Genomic DNA, 18,445 nt, shown 5'->3' with positions numbered 1-18,445 from the left:
TATCCTTGACAAAAGAATATTGAGCCCAAGCTGTCAGGCTCTTGAGGCATAATTTTCTCCCTAGCAACTGACAAGAGTCAGATTGAAAGAGGTAAAAATTGGTCTCTTGTCCAGTGCAGATGTTGACAGCTTCAGAAATATAGGTAGCCTGCAAGATAGATGTTAAAAGGCAGATGTGATCAGGACAAAGCAGCTGTCAGTGACTATTTCGAGTAGAATTTGAGATGTAGACTTCAGAGTGGAGTCTGGCTTTGCTAAGTTCATGATTTGAAGACTTGAAACATAGCTTTGAGGAGCTTTGTGTGGGTGTGTGTGAGAGATTGAATTTTAATTTTTCTAGTCTTGTTAGTGTGATTTTATTCAGGCTAGAATCATGAGCTTCATCTTATATATGGGCTTTTTAATTTTTCAGAGGATAAAAATGACAAACAAGTGTTCCTACCGTGGAATATTGAGGATGGGTTTCAAAAAGTGTTAATGATGGTATGGAAGAGCAATAGTAGAGCAATATTCAACATTTTGAAAAAAGATTAAAGTTAAGTTAATTAGATTTTCAAATTAGTGTAATGACTTTCTTCATTAAACCTAACAAATCAGCTGATTTTTCTCATACTTTTGTTTTAAGTTCTGGCTTCTCATTTGTTATCCTGTCTTTTCTCCTTGTGATCCTGGTAGATTTTTCATCCTATTTTTGCCTCTTATTTTTGTGAATGTCTCTTCATGTGATCCTGTGATGGCTGTATCTGTTGTTAGAAGTGCTCCCACTCTAATTCGTACCCTTCATGTATTCCTGAAGATTGATTAATTTAAAATGTGTTCATTATTGACCCCTATTCCTCCACTTTCACCATTTAATCCATTTTTTTCTTGCTCTTCATTTAACTTGAGCAGGAAGAACAAAGTATAAATTCCAAGAAATCATTAACTGGTTGTCATCCGGGTGTTTTATGTTTTAAAGTTGTCTGTCTGACTTAAACTGTAAGTCTCTAGGGTAGAGGCTATATTTTTTTTTGGCTTGGGGTGTGTCAGGGATGCTGTCTGCTTCTGGATCACTACTCTTGTGTTAGCATATGCTACTTTGCAGAGACTCGGGTTCTGGTTTAGTCAGCTTGGAAGTGAGGAAAGGAGAGTGAAGTTATTAAATTCTAATGTTTCCTGTCATCTTGAAATTTTGCCTCTTTTTAAAAAGCGTCTTGTTAAATTCACAAAAATAATAGTACTAACCAGGATAATAATAGTTTTAAGTTACAATGAGTAGTAGTACTTATTGCCTTAATGCTTTTTAACAGTGTAGCTGGAGAAGTTATCCTGCGGTATTAAATTTTTGACTTTGGCATGACTTCAACCATGGTGTAGAAACATGGTTTCTACTGGTTAATTTCTTAAGGAAGTGATTCCAAGTTGAAATGCATGTTATGCATCTATTTGAATGTGTAATCAGGAAGTAAGTGCCTCTCTTTGGAGTGTTTCTGAATAGCATCAGGGCACACTTGAATTAGTAAGGAAAATGAGAACATGAATATGTGTGGTATGCTATTTTAATTTTTTTTTAAAAAACCGTTCTGTTGACTGGAAAAATTAGAAATGCCAAAGCTCCTTTTCTTACCCTCAGGGGATAAGGAAGGGTACAGTTTGAGAGTTTTTCTAGGTGTTCTCTGAACTGATTTAGATGGGCTTATAGTATTTGAATAACATGATGTTAAATGTTTTTTTCCTGAGTTTATTTTCAAAAGAAACAGTTTTGTGAATTAAAAATGACATCTCAGGGAAGTTCTCCTCAAGCATCTGTCAGGAATTTTTTTTTTTTTTTTTTTGGCCATTGTCAGTTTTTCTGTAATTATGGTGGTATCATCTAGGGGTCTGTCGTTTTTGCCAGATATACCTTACTGATGAAAGGTGAAGGTGGAGAGGATTAATTGTTTTACTCAGATTCATCCACATGTCACGGGGCATACAGGTTATGTCAGATATATGCCACCATTTGGTCCCTTCCCATAAGGACTATGTTACAAAATCTGTTATTCTTTGTAACTATATTGCCGGTTTATCTTCAACAACAAGTGTGGAAGATGACTTATTTTATTATCAGATCATGGAAGGTGAATTTAATAATTTTGAGGGGGTGGAGGAAAGGGATTTTGGGACAGGTTGGGAAATGCATGTTAATTCTTGATTATCTTGAAGTTGGCAAGTTATTTTGTGCAGACTTGGTCTTGTCAGTTTATTATTTTGTAAAATGAAAGTTGGTGGAATGATAGCAAAGAAATAATAATGGTTATATCACTTTTTGGTGAAATCCTTTCCTCATATATATTTAAGAGAATTTGGCATAAAGTAGATTTCTCAGTGGAGCTAAAGCAATAAAAAAGTCACTTTCAAGAATTAGGAATCCTGTACTAGGGAAGTTTTAGGAATTCAAATTCAAAGCTGGATGTTTTTTACTTTCTACTATGTGAAAGATGCCCAGCTGTTAAGTACAGACTTACCTGTGATACTGGTTACTTACTTTTTTTTCTTCCCCTTCTTCCTATGGCTAATTCCTGGGTAGAACTAAAAACATTCCTTTAACAAAAGTTAGTTTTCTATAGTGAACATGTTTTTGCTAGTAAGAGGGAAAAGGAAGAAATAAAAATTAGCCATAATTTCATTACCCTGAGATGAAACCAAGAATAGACATTTTGGTCTAGACCCTTCCAGAATTTCTACTTACATGGGTAGAAATATGTTTTGCTTGATTGTTTTGCTCATTTGCTTTTTTCAGTTAATGGATCCTGAACATCTTTCAGTATCATTAAGTACTCCCCGACAACATAATTTTTGATGCTGAATAACGTCCTCTGTAGAGTAATATGATTTGAGGAGGTTGTTTTGAGCCAGAAAATAAGACTTCTCTTTAATATTGTTATGGCCAGAGTTTTATTCACTTTTCCAAAATTTAAAAGGAGTATGGTAAATAGGATAGTTTTTGTTTTAAAGACTTAAGCCTGCCATTGTTAACAAGGATAGTATGAGATATCTGAGAGGATGAAAAACTTTAGATAATAAAAATCATTTTGAGATAGAGATCAAAGAGACTTGACAATAGGAGAGGAGCAGTCAGAATTCCACATATGGCCATGAAAGTGATCATGAAATGAATAAACAATTTGACCATACTTAAGATGATAAATGGCTTTTAGGTCCTCTCCTGGAAGCTTCTGTTATTTTGACACAGGACTATGTTTGCTGGTCCTCGAAAGTGTATTCAGGTGGGTATCTTAAAATATCTTTTTCTTTTGGATCTGGCAGTTGATAACAAACAATATGCTCTTGTAAAATGTTCTGTTTAAGAAATGTCTGCTTAAAGTCTGTATAACAGTTGAACTTTTCCTGAAGCAACTAAACAAAAAATAAGCTTTTATATTTCATAATGTATGCTAATTTTACTTTTTCCTTTTTGTAGTGACACTAATAGCCGTGGGATTTTTATACCTTAGAAAAAAGAAATTTTGCATATAGACTTTTTGGAATACTTTACATTATTCCTTTTTAGGAATACCTGAGATTTATGTATAACAGACGTGAATTACAGATTTTTACATTTTAAAATCATTTAAAAAGTTTTTTCTTTGAAAGTGTATTTATTATAGAAAATTTAAAAAAGCACACACACGTATCAGAAAGTAATCACTCATCAGGCTGTACAATCTTATGATGTACCACCTCTGTTGGTATTTTCATGTATGTTGGTATAGTCTCCCCATCCCACCCTCATGGTGTAAATACATTGTGATCTCCATTCTTGTTGTGCAGTACAGATTGTTACATATTGTCTATTTTTAAGGTAGAAATTAAATATTTTTCCCTATTAATAAAGACACCTAGAGTGGGTGGATTATGTAATTTATAGAAGACAAACCATGTTCTTCTGCTGAGGTGGCTGAGTTTTTGTCGCTTTCTGGACCTAAAGGTAGAAAAAGTTCTGGCCAAGGAACGTATTAGAAGTATCCTTGGTATTATTTTTAGGGAAGATACAACTTTGCTGTGTCTTTCGGCTCTCCTTGAAGGACTTTTGAAAGCTTATAGAGGTGTTTCCATTACTGGATTTCTGAGAACCTGGTACCCTCAGCTAAGGGCATTTTGGTTGGGAGCCATTCTTGTAGTATGGCATGGGCTTTTTGGGATGGGAAGTTATAAAATTGTAGGATAGATGAGGGAGTTGACTAGTTTACTAAAACCTAGAAGGAACCTCAGTTTGGCTTACTCTTTTTTTTTTTTTTTTAAACCAGATAGAAAAACTAAAACCCAGCAAGGTGAACTAAGTCAAGCTTTGCTTATAGCTTTTACCACAAAAGGACCAGTTTTTTTTTTTTTTTAACCACTTTTTGCCTTACGAAGATTGGAGTGAAGGGGGTTCTGTCTTTATTCCTTCATCACTGCAAATTAAAAGCCAGTTTTTCCTTTATCCTTTAGGAAACTTGCTAGCATGAGTTTATTTCTAAATATATAAGAAATCTTTGGTGTGTGAGCAATGACCATGTTCTGAATGGATTTTAAGAATTGGAGAAAATAGATGGGAAAGTGGAAAAGACATGGTAGTATTTGTTGAGCATTGTATTTATTACCTCATTTATTTTCTACAGCAGCCCAGTGGAATGGGAGGTGATATTCCCATTTTACAAGAAAGAAAACAGAGGTAAAGATGTAGCAACCTGAAGTCACACAGCCACCAAATAGCAAAATTGGGATTCAGACTCAGTTTCAATATCTTTTTTTATCTCCACCAGACAGTCCTGTGGGAGAATAATGTGTATTTATTAACATTACTTTGTAATATTCTTTGTTTAAAGGAGCAGCATAATAGAATATCTCATGTTTCCTAGGATCAAGTTAAAAAAAAGAAAAAAAACCTCGTTTTGAAAACTTTCTCTGTCTGTCTCTGTGTCTGTCTGTTTCTCATACACATACACACACACCCCCACACATGTTTGAAGCTTGTCCTTTTTTCCCCATAACTTTATAAGAAGTTGGATGCTTTGAAGGGAATTTACTCAAGATATTTGATGCTTCAGAAAGGCTTTTACCTTGTCCTGTTGTAATGTAGAACTGTGGTTTTTAAATTTCTCTTACAGTTGCTCTTTGTCCTTGTTTTGAACTCCAGGGGAGCTTAGTTAGGAGAAAATGCCAGCAGATCAGCATGTTGACAGATGTGATTTCATGGCAGATGAAACAGTAGTAGTGGGTTCTCTTGAGCTCCATCTTTATATCTTGGTTAATACAAGATGTCGTGTAGCAGACTAGAGACAATTGGGACAAGGCCAGAAGACACAGTTATATTCTCAGCTTTTACTGCTGATCATGTGACCTTGGACAGACAGGCTGCCTCAGTTTTCCTAGTTTGCCTTTTTGTATACAGAGTGCTTTTGATAACTCTTACAAATATATGCTGTAAACCAGTTGACAGTAAAGATTTATTTTATTACCTTATTAAACATCTCAAGTCAATTTTAGAGTCTTGTTCCTTTTACAGAGATAATCATTTAGCAGAAATTTCAGTCCCTTTTTAAAAAGGCTAGTGGTTTATTTACATATTTGTTCATAGTTTTGTGAGTAGAGAAAATTTCTGTTTTAATCTATTGTACAATATGTTTCTGATGTGTTGTTTTCATTACTAATAACATATGTTAGCCATGAAGTTAAGTATTTGCCATTATGGTTGTGAGCTAAGAGAGATTAGAGTGGATGTAAATATATTTAATTTACTTTGCATCTTCATTCTAGTTCTACTTGTCATTTGACCTGATACTGTTTTGGAATGATTTGTGCTAGCTGTAGAGAAATGAAACTTTTAAGAGAAACTTGGGTGGGAATGAGAATTTAGAAGGAGGTGGTTATGGTGAAAATAGAGATTAGAGTTGAGGATAAATTGGGCAATTATTATAGTGAGATTAAGTGATTCAAGTTAAATTTAAAATTATCTTTAATACTTTTCACTGGTCCATTTGAATGTAAGCTGATTGTTAAAGAGTTTTGATTCATTTAGATTGACTGTAGTTTTAAGAATCTACTTTAAGTTCATCCTGTTTGGCTTAACCTGGACTTTTACTTCTTCCCACAGTTCTTTCATTTACTTCAGGTTAATTCACTTTTTTATTTCCCATAGCAGCTGCTTCACATTTTCTTCCACTTTCTTCAGATGCTCACTCCTTTGTCCACTCTGCTCAGTTTTGAAAGTGCAAAGGATAAAATGTTGGAAACTGATCCAAACTTAGAAAGAAATATGATAATTCATGAAGGGATAGAAAAGATGCTCTCTCTATATCATGTTGAAAAAGGCAAGCATTGTTAAAAAACTGTTTCAGTAGTTTTTTTTACAAAGAAGTAAAACACTTTAATAGTGTTCATAATGTTTTAAGTTACAGTGTATTAAATATTTGTTGTACTCTTTCATTTCCGTGTATATTTATAATCATCAGTAAGGAGCTTTTAACCTTTTGACGAAAAGTTTTAAAGGTCACAAGACAATTGTAACTTTTCCCATTGATGATTAAGATCACATTGTATTGTTTGAGTTTGTATGATCGTTTTTACAGACCAGTACTACTGTGCAAAGTGAGGATTATCTGTATTATTTGTTGTACTACTGTGGAAACTGAGACCATTTTAGTGTTGAAGCTACAGTTTGCTTGACTTCTAACTTTGTGATCCTACTCCTTCACTATACTGCTATTCCTGTACAAAATCGAAACTAAAAAAAAAAAAATTTTTTTTTTTTTTAGCAGACCCTTGACTTCCCTCCTAGTAGCAGACCAGATTCTTGAAAGAGCAGTTTTATTTCTAACTTGTTCTGTTACCCTTGAACTCTGGCTTTTGCATCTCCCACAAAGTCAGTCTTCCTCACTAACTCCATGCCAGCCTCAGTGGCTTTTTTGGCCTTCCAAGATCATGGTAGTGTACATCTACCCCAGGGTCTTTGACTTGGTATTCCCTCTACCTGGGATGTTGCCTTGAGATAGCCACATTGCTCCTGTGCTTCCTTTTTTAAGACTTTCTTCAAGTGGTATCTTTTCAATGAGGCCTGCCTTGATACCCCGATTTTAAACTGTATCTTATATCCCCACTTTCCCTGTCCTTTCTGTCACTGCCCTTCCCTCCCCAGGTACTTTCATCTACCAAACTATATAGTTGATTTATTTATTATGTCTATTATCTTTCCCTCCTATTAGAACATAAGCTCCTTGGAACCAGGGATTTTTGTCTGGTTAATTTCTCTCCCAAGTGTTTAGAATAGTGCCAGGTTCTTACCAGGTGCTCAGTAAACACTTGTTGAGAGAAGGCATGAATGCCCTTGAGAGTCATTTTTGAACAGATGAATACTCAGGAAACAGAGTGAAAATCTTTTCTCTGTCTTCTTATGTTGTTTATCTAATAGTAGTAATTTCTGCCAACACTTGTATTGTTTCCTAGTGCAGGGTAATAAATTAGGCCTTTTTATATATGTTGACCCTCACAGCAAGGCATTCTCTGCAATTTACAGAAGAGGAAACAGGCTACGGAGTCTAGTCACATAGCTGATAAGTGGCAAACTTAAGGTTACCTCCAGCTCCAGGGTCTGTACTTTGAGGCCACTGCATTTGGTATTCTTTTTTGTCTTTATTTACTGAGTCATAAGTCACATCATAATGTTCACTCTTAAAGCATACAATGCAGTGATTTTTTAGTATATATAAGATTGTACAGCCATAACTACTGTGTAATTCCAGAACATTGTCATTAACCTCAGAAAGAAACCTCATACATATTAGTAGTTGGTCCTCACTCTTCCCTTCTGCCCCAGCCCCTGGCAGCCACTAATCTGGTTTCTGCCTCTGTGGATTTATCTTTCTGTCATTGCCCCTCCCTCCCCAAGAACTTTCATATAAATGGATGTCTCATTTAAGTAGAGAAATATAATATATAGCCTTTTGTGACAGGCTTCTTCCCACTTAACATAATGCTTTGAGGGTTCCTACATGTTTATAGCATATTTCAGTGCTTTATTCCTTTTTATGGCTAACTATTTCATTGTATCAATATACCTCATTTTATTTATCCATTCATTAATTGATGGGTGTTTGGGTTGTTTCCACATTTCAGCTATTATGGAGTGCTTTTGTAAACATTTATGTATATGTTTTTGTGTTGACAAATGTTTTCACTTCTCTGGGGATGTACCCAAGAGTGGAATTGATGGGTCATATTGGTAACACTACATTTAACCATTTGAGGCACTGCTACACTGTTTTCCATAGTGGTTGCACTATTTTACATCCTCACCAGTGGGATATGAGAGTTCCAATTTCCCCATATCCTCACCAACATTTGTTACTATTTGTCTTTGTTAGAGCTGTCCTAGTAGATATGAAGTGGTATCATTTTGATACACATTGCCCTTACAGCAGATGAGGTTGAACATCTTTTCATGTGCTTGTTAGCCATTTATATGTCTTCTTTGGAGAGGTGATATAATTCTTTGTGTATTTTAAATTGGATTGTTTTCTCTTTTTATTGTGGATTTTAAGAGTGCTTTATATATTGTGATTACTTGATCCTTATCAGTTATGATTTTCAGAAATGTTTTTGCATTCTTTGGGTCTTTTCACTTTCTTGATAGTGTCCTTTGAAGCACAAAAAATTTAATTTTGATGATGTCCAGTTTATATCTTTTTTTTTTCTCTTTCTTCTTTTGGTGTAATAGTTAAGGAACTATTGCCTAATCAGAGGTCTTGAAGACTTACATCAGTGTTTTCTTCTAAGATGTTTTATTTATAATTGTACCTCTTAATTTAGGTTTTGATTTATTTTGAAAATATATGGTATGAGGTAGGGGTCCAACCTCATTCTTTTGCATGTGAATATTCAGTTGTCCCAGCACTATTTTATTTTCCCCTGTTGAATGGTTTTGGCAATCTTATTGAAAACTAATTTGCTATAGTTCTGGATTTTCAGTTCTATTCCAGTCATCTGTATATATGCATTTGATTTTGTTGACTGGTTTCCTCTTAGAGCAAACACTTGTCGTCTTGTTTTTTGACAGTTTGTCGTTTTGGTTCTCTTTGTTTTTCTTGTCCTAGAGTCTTCCTCTGCTTCCTCCTAAATCCACAGTCTCAAGGGCTCCAGCCTTTTTTTCTTTTAATTTTCCCTGATTCATGTGTACACATATAGCACTCTGGCTCTCTTCTCTGTCACAGAACATCTGTACTTTGAGTCCTTTATGCAATCTTCAATGCTTTCTTTCCCCTCACTCTTACAGTCAAAGGTTATCATATCATTTGACCCCTGCCTTTATGATTTACTACTATGCTTTCCTCTTTCTGTGGCTTTCTGACCTGTACGTCTGGTCAAGTTTATCATATGTAGTTTTGTTAGGTTAATCCTGTGTTGTCTATGACTTTACTTTCCCACTTCAGCTCAGTAATTCTTTGTGTTTTGTTTGTCTATGGCTTTTTCATCCCCATCGTCTGCTGCTTATCTATACATCCCTTCCCAGTTACACTAGAGAACTCAGGCCTCAGTCATGCCTTTTTTATTGTGTACGCAGCTTAATAAGTGGTTCTAAGACCATAGTATTAGCATTCTAAATCCTGGCTCTGTCATTTACTGGTAGGTGACTGTGATTAAATTAGTTAACTTGTCTGACCTTTAGGTGTCTCACTGGTAAAGAAGGGCTATTACCACCTCCTTGCTGTGTTTAACAGGATTAAATAAAATATACATAGTGCCTTGGAGTGGGCATTTAATAAATGTTAAATATTACTATGCTGCTGTTCCTTTTGCTTGAGGTGCTCACTCCCTTAACTCTGCTGCCCTGAATTCTTCCTATCCTTTGAGGGTAGAATCCATTTCAGAGTACCATGTCTTCTGTAAAACTATTGCTCTCATTTCACTTCTACCCAGGACTGGTTGTTAGTGCTTCCTCCTTTGACCCTATGATACTTGGGGCTTTTCTTACAGCTTGTATGTTAAAATGGCACATGGCACATAATTCTGTGTGATCACTTTTCTTCTTTCTGGTTATAAACCATCTGAAAGCAGAGGTAAGTCTTGCTCAGGTTTGTATCCCTGGCAGTGTGCAATAAGCTCTTAGTAAATAGATAGAATTCTATTTATTGTATAAGGCCAATAACTCTTGTGTAATATCTCTTAGTATTAAGGCAAATATCTTTTTCTTGCGAAGCTTTTGAGACAACTTCATACATGAGTAAATAGCTTTCCCTGATATTTTCCCATAGCACCTTGTCCACAGGGCTGTTGTAATTCTGATTGCACTGTAATACTCCCTAATTTGTGGGCCCTTTGTGTACAGGTGCCTTGTCTTAATCAGCTTTTAATTTGCTTGTCTGTCTTCCTCTCTCCATAGAGCTCCATGAGGACATGGGCTATCTCTTGAGCACCATACCACTGGCACCTAATATAGTCTTTGATGTAGATATAGTAGGTGCTCAAATACTTACTGAATAAATAAGTGAGTGCCTGAGCTCTGTCTTTACCACAAGATAGCACTTCTTAATGTATCCATTTAATTGCCGTATTTCTGTATCTTAGATCCAGGAAAACTCTTAACTGTGAAATTCTTCATTGTAAGTTATTTCTGGCCTGACAAATATGTAGAGCTTGTCTTTACTCTTAGTATATGATGCTTCTAAGCCTAGTTAATATATAAATCTGAGGTTGAATTTAACTTTTTTCTCCTGAGTTCATATTCTGCAGCGAGATTTGATAACTAGGAGAAATTTGGCTGCTCTCTTCAGAAGTAGCTAGGCTTCTTGAAGATGTACTTTCTTACATTTATGGAAGAGATGAAAGTGTGAATAACCTTTAGGCTTTAATCTGAAGTGGACACATTGAGCCAAGGGAGGGAATAATTGCTTTTCCAGGAATCCAAAGATAGTCACCATACAGGTGTTGTCGGTATAACTGGTGGAACAGACACAGCCCAGGCCCTCGAGTTGCTTCCAGCTATTAAAAAAAGAGAAGTGATAGGCACCCTAAATGATTATTAATAGAAATACATGACAAAGAAGTATGTTATTTTATAAGTTTCTAAGAGATGTTATAAATGACTTTTTAGCATTATTGAAGTAGGGATTGTATAAGCTGGACATTCCTAATAACTATAGTAAAATGTGTATGTGTTTAGCTAATTTTTTATTATGGGTATAATACAGAAAGTGTTTTTGTAAGTACAGAATAATGTAAAGAGTCAAATTATAACCTAGTATAACTATTATTTCTCTTTTGACTCCAGCCTTCTCTTTTTTTAAACACCTTTATTGTGGTATAATTCCTGTAAACTACATGTATTTTAGTTGTACAATTGGATGAATTTTGATAGATGTACATACCTATGAAATCACCTCCGCAGTTAAGATAGCTAACATTTCCATCGCTCCCCAAGAGGTGCAAATTTCGAACTCCCGATTTATCCATTCCCACCTCCTTTCCCCCTTGGTAACTATAAGTTTGTTCTCGATGAGTCTGTTTCTTTTTTTGTAGATAAGTTAATTTGAGTCCCTTTTTTTTTTTTAAGATTTCACATATAAAATGTGACAATGAGTGTGTATGTGTCCATGAATGACTGAAAAATTGTGCTGAACACTGGAATTTGACACAACACTGTAAAATGATTATAAATCAATAAAAAATGTTTAAAAAAAAAGATTTCACATATAAGCAATATCATGGTATTTTTCTTTCTCTTTCTGCTTACTTAGAATGACTGTCCAGGTCCATCCATGTTGTTGCAAAAGACATTATTTTATTCTTTTTAATGGCTGAGTATTATTCCATTGTGTGTGTGTATACACAGATGCACACACACACACACACCACATCTTTATCCAGTCATCTATCGATGGACATTTAGGTTGTTTCCACGTCTTGGCTGTTGTAAATAGTGCTGCTGTGAACATTGGGGTGTGTGTGTCTTTTCGAATTCTATTTTTCTTCGTATGTATGCCTAGGAGTGGAATTGCTAGATCATATGGTAAGTTTATTTTCAGTTTTTTAAGGAACCTCCATACTGTCCTCTATAGTGGCTGCACAAATTTACATTCCCACCAACACTGTAGGAGGGTTCCCTTTTCTCCACACCCTTACCAGCATTTATCATTCGTGGACTTTTTAATGACGGCCATTTTGATTGGTTTGAAGTGATATTTCATTGTAGTTTTGATTTGCATTTCTCTAACAGTGATGTTGAGCATCTTTTCATCTGCTTGTTAGCCATGTGTATATCTTCTTTGGAGAGTTGTCTATTTAGGTCTCCTGCCCATTTTTTGATTCGGTTGCTTTTTTTTTTTTATATTAAGCTGTATGAGCTGTTTGTATATTTTAGAAATTAGTCTCTTGTTGGTCACATCATTAGCAAGTATTTTCTTCCATTCTGTAGGTTCTTTTTTTTAAAACATGGATTGTATACACTTACCATTTTGTCTTTTTTCTACTTAAGATTTCATCATAAGCTTTTAACTTTTTAAAATATATATATTAATATTTACATAATAGTCAGTGGCTATACCATAATTGACTTAACTAGATGCTTGTTGAGCATCTGAGCTGTTGGCAGTGTTTTGCTCTGAGGAAGATGAATGAGTCAGTGATTGAACTCTTATCTTTTCACATACCAGTGAGTCCCTGAGCTGTATGCATTAGATAGTTGGGATGGTTAATGAAGTGTGGTGGTCCTACATAATGGCTGCTGTGTTTCTGTATTATTCTGTGGATATGAGGGTAGATTGGGTTAGATCCATTTTTTTCTCCCATTTAAATCTTGGGCTTCTTTTTTTTTCTTAGGATACATATAATGGTCCTTTTCTGAAAATGATATTAGATCAATGGAAAGAGTTATTTTTAAGGCTCTTGATGTACAGTAGTAGATCAGTTTCCAGATACTGTGCTTTCACCAGCAGTATATGCAGGTGCTTTTCTTAGTTATAGCTAGAAAACAAAAGCAAAACCCCTTAAATTCTATGCATGAAATATACAAAATTTGAACTATTTTAATTTTTTAAAATGTAGATCAGTTATTTGGTTCATTCCTGCTGAGTTTGTTTTTCCACCCTGTTAAACAGGTGACTTGATGAAGAGTGCTGCTGGAGAGTTTGCAGATGATCCCTGTTCTTCTGTGAAGCGTGGCAACATGGTTCGGGCAGCTCGAGCTTTGCTCTCTGCTGTTACCCGGCTGCTTATTTTGGCTGACATGGCAGATGTCTACAAATTACTTGTTCAGCTGAAAGTTGTAAGTACAGGCCTGTGTCTATAATTTGTTCTATCACGGTGAGGCTGCTGTGCTGGCCATACTTAGTTCAGCATTCCTTTAGGATTTTTATTTTTAATAATTTTTTATTTATTTAGTTTCTTGCTAACTTTTTTTTTAGGGGAATAGGTAATTAGGTTCGTTTGTGTATTTTTCAGTGGCAATCTGGGGATTGAACTCAGTACCTTGTGCATACTAAGCGCGAGCTCTACCACTGAGCTATACCCTCCTCCCCTAGAATTTGGTTTGGTTTTCCAGTTTTTTTTTTTCTTTATTTCTTTGAGGTTGGGGTGAAAGGTAACTAGGTTTGTTTGTATGTTTGTTTGTTTATTTATTTATTTATTAATGGAGGTACCAGGGATTGAACCCAGGACCTCATGCATGCTAAGCATGTGCTCTACCACCTGAGCTGTAGCCTCCCTCTGGATTTGATACGGTTTTGAACTTGGTTTACCTACATGGACCAGGAATGCTTTTAATTTCCACTTACTGCTCTATTCCAAGTGTACATCATACTGGCTCTACTATGATACATATTGTCTTTGTTCTAATGAGGAATTTGTAGCAAAGGTATTGTTTTTGACTCCTTCCCTTCTAGTAGTGATTAATTATCTCCTTGTACCAGTAGAATTCTAGAGTGAGAAGTCAAGGTATGTTAAATTGCCTGTTTTTCGGTGGAAGTCAGTGTAATGTTGTCCTTCATAAAGTTCCCATGTAGTAGCTGCTCAGGTGTTTGAGGGCCATGTAAACTGAAGAGGAAGTTTGGATTGCTATCTGAGTAGCTGTTAAAAGGAATTAAAAAATTCTAGATGTTACTCATATACAGACTTGTATTGTTGAGAATTTTTCTTTTGGGGGATATATCTTATAGGTAGAAGATGGTATCTTGAAACTGAGGAATGCAGGCACTGAACAAGACTTGGGAATACAGTACAAAGCCCTGAAACCTGAAGTGGATAAGCTGAATATTATGGCAGCCAAAAGACAACAGGTACAGTCATGAGTTGGAAAATATTTAAGTTGCTTATATTATCATCTAGTGGGAAAAATTCATTTTACCTAAGTTTCCTGAAGGTACCAGTATCTCTGCTACTATAGTTTCATGAAAACAATTTATGATATGTCCTTTCAGTATTATATTGTTAATAAGGTTATAATTAAGTTTTATTCAGTTATGCTTCTATTTTAATTCCCGTGAAAATTTTACTTAAAGTAGCTTAGCAATTTGCAGTAGTGTCTAGAAAGGTAATAGGCCTTTGTTACACGTGTTGAAGGATGAACTTGAGTTGTGGAGTCTGAGATTTTTAGAAACCTTAAACCAGTTAAAACATAATGGAATTACTTCTATATCAGAAAGTACTTCTCCTTCCATATTTTGTCACTTTTTAAAGTGTTATTATTTATTAGTAGCAGTTTCCACAGTGTTATGAATTTGTGTTGTGTGGCATTTGGATCCATGTTCTTATTTTTCCAGTCTTTTCCTGTTGGGGTGCTTGAAGTCTTCCCTGTACCCTTCCTGTTGGATGCCGTGTGTTAGGTGTTTGTTCCATAGGGGGATACTTTTGTCACCATCCATCTCTTACAACTTCAGTAGTCTTGATCAAGCTTGTTAATTCTTATTCTTAAAAAGCCCTGAAAAGATAAATTCTTGTTATTGTTAGCCAATACCTATGTCATTTAAAATATTTTACACTGCAGTTTACCGAAAATCCAGCTCCAAAACTGCATGAACAATGAGGGATTTACTTTCTCACTAGTTAGAAGCCCCAAGTTAGGTTAAGTGACTTCGGGGTTGTTAAATTTAAAGGCTTTGCAATATCATCAAGGATTCTGTTTCTTGACATATCCAGCACTGTTGTCTTCAGTGTGCCTGGCACTGGATGGCTGCAGAAGCTCTAGGCGTGACTTTTGTGCACATCAATATGTCCAGTGAGAAAAAAGGAACTGTTTCTTCCATATGTCTCTCTTTATAAGCAAACCATTTAGAAGCCCCTAACAGATTTGCCCTAAATCTGAATTGTGTCACATGCCCCCCTTTAAATTAATCATTGTTAAGAGGAAAGCAATTAACTATGTCTCACTCAGAGTAATGAAGATCTGCCTTCTGTCCTGTGACGGGGTAGCCTTCTCAAGGACAGGGCACCCAGCAAGAACTCTGACAGGCATGAGGAAAATGGGGTCGGTACTGTAAATGTCCAGTATACGACAACCTCAGCTTTGGAGACTTCAACTTTTATTTGGTTATATTTACATTAGTGTAGGAATTCTACCCCACAGGGTCGAGAGGATTGAATTAAATAATAAAAGTGCTAGACACTCAGTAGGCCCTCAGCAGTAGCCAGTTGGTGAATAGTAGTCAGTGCTTGTATATCAAGTTATAAGATGTGACCAGACTGAAACTGCACAGATGAGATCCTAGTTTTACATTTCCAGTACTTAATATTACACAGGATAATGTAGCTAGACTTGTTGTAATGTCTGAGCAATATAGTTAGTGTAGGCTCACTGTGCGTTGATCATTTGTCCTTGTGTTGGCTTATGTCTCCATCACATAAATCACAAGTAGTTTTCTTTTTGTTTTGTTTTGCTGGGGCTGACTGATCCTAAGAAGTTGTTGTATAATTACAGTATGGTAGTTCTATAGACATGACAAGCTGGCCAAGTTATGTTCACAATTTATTTTACATAATGTTCTTGGTATAAGTTCTCATTTGAATATGTGAAATAAATGTTAGTTATATTTTAAAAAGTTTGGTGAATAATCTTACTGTCTTAAAACGTAGTCTGATCTTGGTTTATGAAGACTTACTATTACGTGAAGAAAGTGAGAACATTTAGACTGACACTATTATATATCTTTGCAAGATGATGGAATGGAATAAGTAAATTGATGATGTTCTTGAGATAAAACACAATAATAGTCCAGAATTCTGTATACTACTGGAGAAACTTACTGGAAAGTAATATTGCCTGAGTTTTAATTCTTTGTGTCATGGGTCCATGAAGAGTTCTATAGTCGTAATCCCTGATATTAGGAAAAAAAAGTAGTGAATTTCAAACATTTCCAAAATAAGATGCCATGAAAATATTAATAGTTAACATGCCAGATGATCTTATGTCTATATCTGTTTTTGCCCTTGGTCACCTTGCTCTCTGCCTCAGGAACCTGACCTACCTGGACTATATCTAGGGTTTCCTTTGTCCTCTAGCTTCTGGTTGGGTTGGTCATTGGGAGCACTAACAGGAGGTTAGAGGAGATAGAGTAAGACTGGGGTTTTATTCCCCTGACCCCCTCCCTGATGGTTGTCCCAGATGGCTAAAAGTCATAGCCTCTGTTGAGTGGTATCTCCCCACATCTTGCTTTTTGGGTTCTAGTAACTGCCTCCTCTTGTGTCTTTGGGCCTAAGTGCCCCAACAGTCTATGGTTCTTTAGTCTGCCCATACCTTTTGTAGCATAGTCGTTAAACCATCTTTGAATTACCCAGTTTGATTTTACTGTCTGTTTTCTGCTGGTATGTTGAGTGACAAATATTCCCCATTTTAAAGTTTGTCTTGGGTTTGTTGTATTTCATGGTCATTTATAGTGGGGGGGCGCTAATTCTTTAACCTTTAGCTTTAGCCTAGAGTTCATTGTATAGGATGGCTGTGGACTCCTGGGTGCCTCATAAAATGACCTTTTATAGGACCTGGGCCTTGGTGTGTATTTCTGTAAACTCTTACTTTCTTTGGGGATTAAACTGCTGCTCATTCTATCCTAAGGTACCAGCCTAGTGGAAACTTCATTCTCCCTTTTGGATACTGCCCATTGGCTCCCTTAATTAACTGGTCACGATTTTCCACACTTTGTATTTTCTGGCAGAATTCCTCTACTGCTGTATGCCTAGCACCCTGGACTATTTTGTCCTTTGACCTTTTCTTCTCTCCCCATGTGTGGTATGTAATAATTTAGCTCCTTTTTGAGCCTCTTATCTTTACAAGTAGCCCTAGTCCAGAAAAGGGGTTTTCTTCAAGAGCAATATTTGGATATGATGTGTGTACTGGCTCTCTTAGCCTCCCTTATATCATTTAAGCAGCAGCCACCCAGTGAGGAAATACTGAACCTTACAAGGTTTGCAGGTGGTCTGGAATTTACCTATTTGTCTTGAAGGTTTTTCTGGAACATGGATGGTATGGTAGTGGTGAGGATGTTGCTGAAAATAATAGTGAGTATCTAAAAAGCTGTTTACTATGTGTTAAATACTGTTATAAGTGGTTTATAAACAGACTCATTTAATTGTCACAAAAATAATACAAGGTAGATGCTATAATTAATGAGGTATTAATTTTTATAGATGAAGGAATATAGCACAGAGAGGTTAAGTAGCTTGACACAGATATTCAGCTAGTGAATGGTGAAGTCAGGTTTTGAACCCAGACTTTCTGGCTGCAGAGGACAGGGATTTTTGTCTGTTTAAATTGCTGCTATAGTCCATAGTACCTAGAATATTGTCTAGATAGAATAATGTTCAATAAATACTTGTTTAATGAGAGAATAAGCCATTTTGCCATACTGCAGATCCATCCTGGAAAGGGATTCTGTGTGTGGCCCTAACCTAGCACTTTATTAGGCTAGAATATTACTGACTAGATGTTTTGAACTTCCATTAGACTGCAAGTCTTCTTTGACTGTAAGGGTAAAATAGATGGCAGAGGTGAAGATGTGCCAGGATTGACACTGGTTCCTGTGAGGAGGACCCTCTTTGCCTCGTGTTGTCAACTCTGGTTCCCCAAGATGCTAGAGATGGAGTACTTTGATGTTTACTTTTCACTCACCCAGGTACATGAGCTTGTTGATGTTTGGTGAAAACGTAGTACTCCTTACCCAGTTTGTGAACTCTTAAACCTTCATGATTATTTTTCTGAAAACCTCAATAGACACATCGGTAATGGATACTACTGGCATTATTTTATGTGTAAGTCATCTGGACTGGCTGGATTTGACCAGGGACCATTTCTTTAAGTATAGTCACTTGAACCCAAGATAAGACATTTGATCAAGTTTTTCTATGGCTACCATTTTATGTAGTTAAGAGGGACATAAGAGGAAGCTTTCACTTGAATTTCCAGGTCTTGGTTAGACAGTGTTATGTCTTGCTTAGAATTAAGCTTCTGTTTCTTGGCCACTGCGTG

General features: G+C 35.9%; 1 protein-coding gene across 4 annotated transcripts in view; it reads left to right on the top strand.

Moving 5' to 3' along the window:
• Positions 1-18,445, top strand: part of CTNNA1 (catenin alpha 1) — a 276,028-nt gene that overhangs the window by 156,227 nt on the left and 101,356 nt on the right. For all 4 annotated transcript variants that reach the window (XM_072956860.1, XM_072956852.1, XM_072956855.1 and 1 more), the window contains 2 exons: positions 13,092-13,258; positions 14,148-14,267. In XM_072956860.1, coding sequence (XP_072812961.1) covers positions 13,092-13,258; positions 14,148-14,267 — 287 coding nt within the window. The remainder of the gene's footprint in view (positions 1-13,091; positions 13,259-14,147; positions 14,268-18,445) is intronic.

Source organism: Vicugna pacos, chromosome 3 (assembly GCF_048564905.1).
Source record: "Vicugna pacos chromosome 3, VicPac4, whole genome shotgun sequence".
Classification (NCBI taxonomy): Eukaryota; Metazoa; Chordata; class Mammalia; order Artiodactyla; family Camelidae; genus Vicugna; species Vicugna pacos.
The sequence above is the reverse complement of the archived record's forward strand: the minus strand, read 5'-3'. Positions and strand labels throughout refer to the sequence as shown.